Source organism: Salvia miltiorrhiza, chromosome 5, assembly GCF_028751815.1.
Source record: "Salvia miltiorrhiza cultivar Shanhuang (shh) chromosome 5, IMPLAD_Smil_shh, whole genome shotgun sequence".
Classification (NCBI taxonomy): Eukaryota; Viridiplantae; Streptophyta; class Magnoliopsida; order Lamiales; family Lamiaceae; genus Salvia; species Salvia miltiorrhiza.
Genome location: NC_080391.1, coordinates 16,447,917 through 16,460,107, shown reverse-complemented (window position 1 = coordinate 16,460,107; position 12,191 = coordinate 16,447,917). Strand labels below are relative to the sequence as shown.

General features: G+C 31.8%; 1 protein-coding gene across 1 annotated transcript; it reads left to right on the top strand.

Annotated features, from left to right (window-relative positions):
- The first annotated feature begins 10,431 nt into the window (after window positions 1-10,431).
- Window positions 10,432-11,408, top strand: LOC130986371 (VQ motif-containing protein 8, chloroplastic-like). The gene has a single exon (XM_057909768.1). It carries the CDS (start codon window positions 10,606-10,608, stop codon window positions 11,155-11,157), a length of 552 nt encoding a protein of 183 aa, XP_057765751.1. The 5' UTR covers window positions 10,432-10,605; the 3' UTR covers window positions 11,158-11,408.
- The last annotated feature ends 783 nt before the right edge of the window (window positions 11,409-12,191 follow it).

Genomic DNA, 12,191 nt, shown 5'->3' with positions numbered 1-12,191 from the left:
GGCGTTCACTCATCCAATTAGGGTTTATAATTATTTTTTTATATTTATTTGAATTAATAATTGATTATTTGGGTTCATTAATTCAAAGTTAGGGTATATAATTTTTTAAAACTTCAATTTTTAATTATAAATATTAATTAGTGTTCATAATATAATAATATTTTTTATTTTTATAAAAAACAATTATAAAATAGATAAATTAAGAATAGTACACAGTAGTACACACAAAATAGTGGGACATGTCGGAGAATAGTTGAAAATGGTAGTAGTCAATATTAAACTAATTCTACGCAAGGAAATGTGGGAAACCTAGTCCGTATCTGTTAAAGTGAAAATATAATAAATCAAATGTACCACAAGTCTTTGTTTGCCATTTATTGTGCTACTATATTAGGCCTCATCGAGAGCTATTTTTGGTATAGGCTTTTACTGTATTTCATGAAAATTTACTATTTACCATAATTTAAGTGCAAAGCCACATATACCTCCACCTCCATTCTTTATCATCATACTTTCTCATTATAATATCTATTTGATGTTCTTGTTTACATCACCTAAATCACACGGGTGCTTTATATTATGCCTTGTAAAGTTGTAATATATAACCTTCTTCTTCTTTTAACGAGGGATTCACTTTACATGATTGATAAAATGAAAGATTGAGTATTTTTTATTTTACTCTCATTCCATTCTTTTGGTGGGATAAGAATCAAGCAAAACTAGCTTAAATGATAAAAATAATCAAGAGTATTGGAATATTCTAAAATTTCAATTTAGCAAAGTAAACAATAGATTAACCTTACTATTTTTATCTATCAAGATTAGTCCTTCAAAGTAAATCTCCTTAGACAGGGAAAGATAGTATAGAATTTGAACCATATATTGCCTTAATACAGAAAGAACTAGATGTTCTTGAAGGGACAAAATATCTTTGTAAGAATATACTATATCGTTAAAAAATAAATAGTTATATAATTAGCACACGATTCTCTTACAATATAGCATCAATTTAAATAGTAGTTTGTTGCTGAGGTCTGTGATGTAATAAAAGCCCACAAACGCATATACTTCATTAAAACTATGGGCCTCAATCAGTTTTTGGGATGCCCCATCTTATTATTAAAGGCCCACACATCATGTAGGTTTCACGATAAAGTTTACAAGAAAATTTAAAAGGTAATCCTATTCATATATTAAAGGCCCACAGATAATGTAGGTTTCACAGTAAAGTTTACAAGAAAATTTAAAGGGTAATCCTATTCATAGCCCTCGTTTTATTCAGTATAGCTCATATTTAATATATTAATAATAAATTATTATAAATTCATTATTTTATCTTATAGCCCATAGTCCCAAATTAATTATTTTATAACTCATAAATAGTAAAATATTTATTTATTTAAAAGTCCACTGATCATCATCTTCTGCACCAAATCTGAGTGCATTCGTGCATGTCGTCATAATTCTTCAACATAAGCGTTCTAGTCGAACAATTCTTAACGCTACGAAACAAATCAATACAATTTTTTTCTTATTTTTTCTTTAAATCTTGCGTCAAAGTGATGGAAAATAGAAAGAAAATTTAAAACTCCAAAGTACTTGAATTTTGATCAACCACGAACTCCATAGTCTATCTTCACCTTTCAATTCCAAAATCAAGGGAGCAAAAAGCAATTCCAATTTCGTTAACGCACTTTTTCCTTTTTCTTTTGCACCACAACAATTGGAACTAATCAACCAAATAATCAATAACTCCAATGAACCTTTCAAAAACTAAAACAATACAAATCCTCACATAGAATCGTCATTCTCTTCAAGTCGAAACACGGCATAACCTTAAGCTAGGGATTCACAGCTTGAAACGTCGTCTGTAGATCTTTCATATCCGGTAAGGTGGTCTTCAAACCATGCAACTAACTAAAAGCAAAATTTATAGAAACCTTTCTTCTACAAGAATACAATGAATTGGAGTGCAAAAGAATGGCCTGCACTTATCATAGTGACCAATGGTGTTCCTGAATATACACGAATTTGACGTGTCCAATCTCTTATTCTCGTAAACATGAAGCTTCAATATTCGCTTATACTAATTGATTCTTTATGGGATCAACGCTTCTAGTTCACCAACATATCTGTTGAAAATAAGGCGTGCTTGCTGGCGAATTACAGCGTAACATAAATGTAGAAAATCATATTATAAAGATTTTAAACTGAATTGAGATTACTATAAAAAAAAAAAAAAAACTCTAAGAACAGGCAGTCGAATCGATACGCACGACGAGATATGCTCTAATAGTAGTTACGATTTGATGTGTTATCTACAAAGATGAATGACTTCGTCTTATATGTAGCAGCACTCCAGATAAGAACTACTCAGTAGACAATTCAGAGACGGACGCACGTGTCCCACTATGGGGGCACGTTCCCCCACAACTTTTTATTTATTTTTATTATATATATAGCTAATTGAAATATATAATAAATAAGTAAATCTTTAAACTCCCAATTCTATCTTAAAGACTTGATTAGTTTTTTGAAATGTATTTTATATATAAGGTGTATTTGCTTTGATGTATATGGAAGAGATAAATTTCATTTACCACCTTATACCTCGTTTGTTTTGACGTAATAAAGAATTTACGGATAACACATTTCTCTTGAAAAATGGATAATTTTATACCTAAGAGAACCTTACAAGGAGTGAATGGATAAATATATTATCATTCAAACCAAACAAGATATAACAAATGTGATCTCCACTTAAAATGATATAAATTTAATTATACGATTTATACCTTATGATATTAACCCTCTATTTAGAGGAATAAAAATTAATCACACCCTTAGAGTTATTCTGTGACCTCACAATAAAAGAAAATTCTAAATCCATCTCCGATAGACATCATGTAAGAAGGAAACATAGTTTATTAGGTACGCCGCATAAAGGGTACATTAGGTACGCCGATAGACATCATGTAAAAAGGGTACATTAGGTACGCCGCATAAAAGATGACAAAATATTGTGATTTTTTAATTAGCGGCCGAAATTTAAGTTTGTATCTCCAATATGGCCATCCGGCACCATATTCTCTCTCTATATATAAATATTAAATAAAATAAATTATATATATATATATATAGGGAGAGCTGGTTCAAGAAAGAACCATAAATAAAAGAAGACCGGAGAACCATTTTCAGCCATTCGATCATCAAGATCTACGGTGGATGCATCATCTTGTTGGATGAATGCAGATCCTGGGTTCGAATCCTGAAGAGAGCATTTTTATTTTATTTTTTTAGTGCATTAATTTTAACAGCGAAAGCATTAATTTTTACAGTGGATGCATTAGATTTGATGGTTCTCCCGTTCTCACAAATAATGTAGTTCTCTCTAGAACCACACCATATATATATATATATATATATATATGTGTGTGTGTGTAAATATATGAAACTACCCACTTTGATAAAATGTCTATGGAAACTACCCACTTTGCTTTGATGTTGATAGGTAGACATTGAAATTTGAAAAAGTTCTTACACTTTCTTACACAAGTACAATTGGTGTAAGAAATGTGTAAGATAGGTAGTTAAGAATGGTTCAAAATCTGAGAAAATGACATTAATTGCTAACTCACGTCAGTTTCAAGCACTGTAGGTTTAAAAAATTTGATAAAATAGGCTACGTTTATGCGTTATAAAATATCAATACGCAGGAAAAAAGTTTCAAATTTAGGTATATTGTGAACAAAAAATATTCTAAAGCCAATGGAATAACAAGCCTCCCATAAACCCAAGCCGTCTGCATAAGCCTCAAGGTATTTTCACGCGCGGCTTTTGCAGAAGGCTAGGGTTTATGGGAGGCTTGTTACTCCATTGGCTTTATAATATTTTTTAGTTGACAATATATCTAAACTTGAATTTTTTAGATTTTTTATTAATGTTTTATAACCCACAAACGTGCCCTCATTTCGTATTTTATATATATATATATATATATATTCTAAAAAAATACATATGAGTGATCCAAAATGATGATATTTATATAAATAATTAAATAGATATAATCGAAAACATATATATATATATATATATATAATCAAATACGAAATTAGGGCACGTTTGTGGGTTATAAAACATTAATGCAAATGCTAAAAAAATTCAAATTTAGGTATATTGTGAACAAAAAAATATTTTAAAGCCAACGGAGTAACAAGCCTCCCATAAACCCAAGCCTCCTGCAAAAGCCACGCGTTAAAATACCCCAAGGCTTATGCAGGAGGCTAGGGTTTATGGGAGGCTTGTTACTCCATTGGCTTTAGAAAAAATAATTTGTTCACAATATACCTAAATTTGAATTTTTTAGCATTTTTATTAATGTTTAGAACCCACAAACGTGCCCTCATTTCGTATTTATTTATTTTATATATATATTTTCTGAAAAAATACATATGAAAGACCCAAAATGATGATATTTATATAAATAATTAGAATGACCCAAAATAATTCATGGATATATATACTGGAAATAATTCACAACAAATAAACAATAGGAATCCACATTGATTTGTAGTAATCCACATTGGAACCAAAAAAAGATAAATGCGCCTTTTGAGATAGATTGGACGACAAGCTTACAGGTTTTGCAAAGGGGAATTTGACCCAATGAGTACAAGAGGAATTCAAGGCTTTTGTTATTGTAAGGCTCACGGGTTTAATTGAAAGAGAATCTCATGTCCACTCAAGGCTTGAAAGATAATATCACGGGTTTGAAGAATGAATTCAAGGCTTTTGTAATTCAAGAGAATCTCACCCTTAGGTTAAATATACCCAAGCCGCCCCACTCATTCAAACCAAAGCCGCCCCTTTGCAAATTTTGTGCTCCTTCAAGAATTCATTCGCGGCTTCAAGAATACAAGGCTTCAAGGCATACTCCATGGCTTCTTCCTCAAACCAAGTAAGCATCGAATCTCCTTGAGCATATTTTATGTATTTTAAGCATGTTTATTCGTATAAATTGAGCTTCTTCTTTTTTTGAGGCGATGATTGACTGTTGAAGCATGTTTGTTTAGAACCGTTGCTTTATTTTACTTTCTTTGATTTTTTTAGTTCGGTGGATTTGATTTTTGTGAATAGGGATATTACTTTGGTGGATTTATTTAGTGTATACAGACAATTCTCGTAATTAGCTAATGGAGCTTTATATTAGTTTGGTGGATTTATTAGTTTAGGTCCTTTTATATGTTAATTACGCATAAAATAATAACATTTTTTAGGTTTTTCATAATTATAAAATTAAATACATATTATGTGGGGTGATCAGTTGATTTCAGGGTCGCCGAGCATTAAGTGGGGCGATCAGCATGCCACTGACTATAGGCGTAAGATAGCCAGTAGCATCTTCGAGTTTTGCGTACCAGCTGATATTTGATTATGTAGTTTTGACATTTTTATGACTATTTTATGAAAAAACAATCCTAGTTGCTTGATATTTGAATATCTGTAATTCAATATTTCATTTCACTTTTTGATCAATTGAATCTTACATAAAAGTGAAAAATAAGCTGAATTAACCAACAAGCCTCTCAAAAATGAAGGTCTGGAGGCATAAGCCTTTGACCAAAACGTCAAAGGCTTTTAGCGCCGGCATATCATTTTTGGGAGGCTTGTGGATTTTTTCAGCTTATTTTTCAGTTTTATGCATGACCAAGGCTTCATAAGTTATATTATGTCATGTACTCAACTTTTGTTCTAAACATTATATGTTTGTCAAACTTCTCAGTCATAATTACAACTCATAGTTGTCATGACATGTCAATGGTGGTCATAACTATAAAAGTCTAATTTCTAATTACAATTTGTAAAATCTGAGAGTTGAAAAACTTCTAAAACATCATAAAAACTCTAAAACTCCAACAAGCCTCCCAAACATTTGTGTGGGCGATCACAAGCCGCCCATAAAATGATGAACGGCTTTTGCTCGTGCACTCAACTTTTTGGGAGGCTTGTTCAATGTTTAGAGTTTTTATGATTCCTTAAATATATTGCAATTGATATCCCAAAGAAAACCATTTATTATTATCCGTCATGAACATATCAATTAATCCAATAAGTGTGAATATCTGTAATGTTATTTTTCACTTTTATATCGATTGAATCCTATATAAAACATGTAATTAATATGAATTAACCAACAAGCCTCCCAAAAATGAAGGTCCTTCGGCACAAGCCGTGCACAAAAAAAGACAAAGGCTTGTTCTTAAGTACAATCATTTTTGGGAGGCTTGTTTGTTAATTCATATTAATTCCATGTCTTACAGATAAATTGTTTTCACAATATACATAACTAGGAAGAATATGAGATAATCACCATGAATATAATGTAAAACATGCTCTTTTAATTAAAACCAACATACAATCAAACATGAAAACGATAATTTATACGAAGAATATGAGATAATCACCTTTTGAGGCAGAAATTCAACACAAATTGCACCACCTCTCGCAAAAAATCACTTCTCAAATCTATGAGTATTTGAATTTGTGTATTCTCATTCACACATGCAGCCTTTATAAGGACTAATATTAGATTCCTTATAAATTCACGTGAAATTTATTGTTCATTTAGTACAATTCAACCTATTATTTCATGTGCAATGGAATGCATGCATAAAGTGAGCATTAAAGCCTCACTACCATCCAACCTTTTGCAGAGTCATATTCTCTTACATTTCATGTCAGCATGTACTTTTTTTCTGAAAAATTAACAAAAAAAATACAAATACAAAATAAGGATATGTATGTTACGTTGAAACATTCATGACAATGCGAAAAATTACAAAATAATATATATTGTGAAACTAAAAAGTATTTCCTACCTAGCAGACCAACAAGCCTCCCAAAAATCGTTTGCGGGAATCACTAGCCTTCGGTGAATTTACACGAGGCTAGTGACGCCGACTAATAGTTTTTGGGAGGCTTATCACATTTTTAGCTAGATAACATTATATTGGTTCAGAATATATGAGGTTGGATATTTTTAATTGATAATTTCCTATTATTTTATGTGCAAATATATATATATATATAAAAATACGAAATGAGGGCACGTTTGTGGGTTATAAAACATTAATAAAAATCTAAAAAATTCAAGTTTAGATTTATTGTCAACTAAAAAATATTATAAAGCCAATGGAGTAACAAGCCTCCCATAAACCCTAGCCTTCTGCAAAAGCCGCGCGTGAAAATACCTCGAGGCTTATGCAGGCGGCTTGGGTTTATGGGAGGCTTGTTACTCCATTGGCTTTAGAATAATTTTTGTTCACAATATACCTAAATTTGAAATTTTTTTCCTGCGTATTGATATTTTATAACGCATAAACGTAGCCTATTTTATCAAATTTTTTAAACCTACAGTGCTTGAAACTGACGTGAGTTAGCAATTAATGTCATTTTCTCAGATTTTGAACCATTCTTAACTACCTATCTTACACATTTCTTACACCAATTGTACTTGTGTAAGAAAGTCTAATTAAGAACTTTTTCAAATTTCAATGTCTACCTATCAACATCAAAGCAAAGTGGGTAGTTTCCATAGACATTTTATCAAAGTGGGTAGTTTTATTTTCGTCCCTATATATATATACACTAAAAAAAATAAAATTAGGAGGGGGCCCCAGATCCGCCAATGGCACCGAGGCATTAATATTTATAGACCCTTCAGATTTGATTGTATTTTGCATGTTAATTGTTAACTTTGTTTTGAGAGACGAACCTAGCGCCTCTTTTATCTTCATAGCTACGTTTGCTTGTTTAGATCTGACTAGGTCGGAATAGAACTTAATTAGAGATGGCAATGGGCTAGATCTGGACCGCGTCTTATAAGTATCAGATCCAGAATCATTTTATTTTTATCGATCCAGATCCTCCCCTAATCCAACGGATCTGAAAATTTATGATCCAGATCCATATCCGTCAGATCTGTGGGTCTACTGTTATATTAATTTTTAATATTTATTTATGTTTTATATTTATATTTAATATTTATATTTAAGTTTAATATTTATACTGTGTAAAGTATTAGTACTGTGTATTGATTTTTAATATTTATATTTATGTTTTATATTATTAGAAAAGTAAATATAAAATATAAATAATATATATTAAAAATGGGTCCACAGGTCGGATTTGGGGCGGATCCGAATCTAAAAATTTAAGATCCAAATCCATTTTTTTAATTGAGATCTAGATCCGTTCCAGACTCATCGAGTCCAAAACTTTGAAATCCAAATCCTGAAAAGCGGATTCGAATCCATGAATTTGGGCCGGGTCCAATATCCATTGTCATTCCTAAACTTCATAGCCTTCTGCTCGCGTCACTTATATATGCGACTTGTGAAATGAATATCTTCATGGCATTAAAGAGTTAAAAAATATTTATAAAAAGAATAAATAACACCCTTTTAAATTTTTATTTATAGGCTTTATTTTTATCTTTTGGCTATTTTCTTGAAGAAAACATGCCCATTATCCACATCATAATTATATTATTATTAACTTGTCATTGTTGAAAACTTTATTCAAAACTTCCTAAAATAGCATTATTCTATATAGTTCTTTGTCACATCGAACTGTCACATTTTTAGAAAAAGTGGAATTTATCGAAAATATTAATTGAAGAAGAAAGTTGACCATCTTCTAACCGAATAAATTTGGCATCGAATTTTATGCCAAACACAATACTTTATGGTGATCAATTATTTGGAGCCTCTCCATAAAAAGAAAATCTACTGTTTTATAAGAATATTTATACTTCGTGTTCTGGTAAGTCAAAATTGGTGTGATTATAATTAGGATTATTAGCATGTAAATACATAAAATTTGTTCATTTTCTGAGATTTAACATTAAATAGATGAACTTAGCATTTTTTCTTATTTTTGATATCGATAAGGAAAAACTCTAATATATTATTGACGTGAAGGCCGGAATATCATGTCATTCACTCTCCAATCAAAATATTGAATACAACTACTCTATTCAATTGCATATTTTGTAGTTCACGTCATGTATTTCCGCCTCTACGTCAACAGTAAATAGAATTTTTCTTTGTTGGTGTTAAAAAAAACGCTATGTTCATGTATTTGGGTAGAAAATAAAAGTCATGTTAAATTTTAGGAAATGAACAAAGTTTGTGTATTTACAAGCTAATAATCTTTATAATTAAATAATTAATACCCATGCATATAAATACATATTAATGTGAATACAAACAATATTCATATTCTTTAGACAAAAATAAATGTAGAATCTATTGAAACATGCGAAAAAATATACGCATGAGCTTTTCAAACCGGCACGACGGGGTTGAAGATAAATCCGATCTGATTATGAAGCACTGCGAAATATAGATTTTTGACTTTCACACATGCGTGAAAATTGAAATGTCAAGATTTTCGATTAATAATTTAATACAGTGCTAACGCCACTTATAACCATTGACGAATGTAGTATTCACGATGATATACTTCTTTATAAGATATAAAGTGATGTGAGAGTAATGAGTTAATTGGAGAAAAATAGTGGTGAATCATAATGAATTTTTTGTGAATAAGTATGAAATTGAGGGATAAAAAATAAATGGATAGTGTAAAAGAAATCAAATATTCATGATTTTGTGAAACGGTCTCAAATGACAAATTGTTCACGTTTTTGTGAGACCGAGAGAGTATATAATACACAATAATTTTTAAAAATTAGATTTTAATACCTAGAACTTTTACAATTAAGTCCCAATTAAATTTAAAAAAATAATAATTAAGTAGCCGAACTATAAGACTTTTAGCAATTATGTTCTTGGATTTAATTTCTGACGACTTTTAATAATTAAATTATACTTGGCATCAGAAGTTGAGCTAAATGTTAATAAAATAAATTAAAAATAATTTGACATTGGCATCAACTTCAAGTCCTTGGAATAAATCTTGATTTAAAACAACTCGTTTTGAACTTACTATATTTAATTTCTTTTATTTAAAGTCCAGCTCAACTTTCGGTCTGTTTCAAAATGTGTTTGTTAAAATTTTTATAATTCCGGTGTTTGACTATTATGCCTTTAGATGAGAATGCAATCATAAAAATGTCAATAATTTGGGAATTAAAATGTAAGTTTTCATTAGTCTGAAATGTATGCGTTGAAAAAAATACTTAAATGAATATGTTAAATACCTGATAAATTAGGTGTAAAGCATAGATTAATCATCTGAGAAGTTGTTAAGAGAATACATGATAAAGCCGGCAGAGTGACCCGCCACCGCAAAAAAAGGCGGTGAAAGTGAAACCAACCACTGTTTCTCCACCACCACTCTACTATAAACCCTACTATTCCACCACCGCAACACATTTTTCAACGGTCAGAAACCGCGGGCCAATCAAAACAATTCATCACATTTATATATAAAGAGTAGACTTTCAATCTTATTACTTATCATATTTCTATTTCATCACCTCTATATATAAGCAAAAGGCCCCCACTCTCAAGCCACCTTTTTCCTATCCTTAACCTCAATCCAACCAAGGAAAAAGCACCCATTTCTTTCCATTTTTATATGAAGAAAGGCATGAGCCCTTTAAAGTTTCAAGATAGTGACGCCACAAAGGGAGTGATCAACGGCCCACGCCCTCCGCCGCTGCGAGTCAACAAAGATTCACACGTCATTCACAAACCGCATCCCAATCAGGCGGCGGCGGCGAAGCGGCAGCCGGTGATCATCTACACGCACTCCCCGAAGGTGATCCACGCGCAGCCGCACGACTTCATGATCCTCGTGCAGAGGCTCACCGGCATGTCGCGAGACGACGAAGATGACACATCGGTGAAGTCGGACTCCGACCAAAAGGAGGTGAACAACAGCGCCATCGCCGACGAGAGCAGCGAGACGACGTCGTCGGTTGTAACTGATGATGAGAGTGTGATGGGAGACGTGAAGCAGGATTCGGGCATGTACAAAATGTCAAACAACTTCTTGTTGGAGGCGCCGCTCTTTACGCCGGCCTCCAATGACTTCTTCTGCTCGCAGCGCCCCAACTCGATGTTCCAGTCTCCCGCCGCCATCTCGCCGTCCTTCATGGATTACATCAAGGCCTTCCCGGATTACTGATCTTTGGATCAAGAGGTGAAATTATTTCATTGTTTCATTTAGATTTTATAGGGTGTAGATCCATCGGATAAATTAGTTAGGGCCATTTTATATTCTTTAATTAGCCATGTGTGCGAGGCTTCATTTCCTTGCATCTTTGTGCTCCCAATAAATTTCGTTTGACTACTAATATAATTTCAAGTGTACACATACCTTTAGCTAGATACACAATCATACTATTGAATTCAATATATTTTGACATTTCAGTTCTAGTCTTGATCCAACTTTATGTACGTCACATGAGATGTGGTATGTTGTAATAATAATATAAAAAGGGAAAATGGTCGAAAACATCTATGTTTAATCAAAGGTAAAAGAAAGCTCCCTAAGTTTTTTAAGGTACGTACAAACAGGGCCCTGACATTATGGGGCCCTGTGCGACAAGAAAAAATGGGCATTTTTTTACTTGTTGCATATGATAATCTTTCATAATTGCGACTATGCTGGATAACTTGAATATTAACTATAATTCATTTAACATTTCTATAAGGGCCCTTTTTTACCCATCTTTTAAATACCTCATTTTCAATTTATAAAATGATAATCCATTTAACATTTCTTGAAATATAGTAGAACGTAAATATAATTTAATTAATTTTTAATTTTAAAAAACATATTTCAACTGAAACTACAGTAATGGGCATAATCAACAATATCATATATGAAATATAAACATTGGAGTCCCCTTGGGATGGCCTAGAGGTTAGGGTGGTTGCCTGTTGTCTAAGAGGTCACAGGTTCGAGTACTCTCGGCCACAATAACCACTAGGTGGGGTGTGTGTGTGGTTTGTATTATTTATAATGTAATTTCATCAAAAAAAAAATATAAACATTGGAAAACCAATATGAAAATTTAACAAACTCAATAATTTGGAGCCCAAAATTTAATTACTTTTGTTACTGCATAATTCTTTTAAAATAGGTAAGAATATTTTTTTTTTAACCAAGGCATAATACTATTGAGTCAAAAAAATTTGGGGCCCTAGGCCATTGCC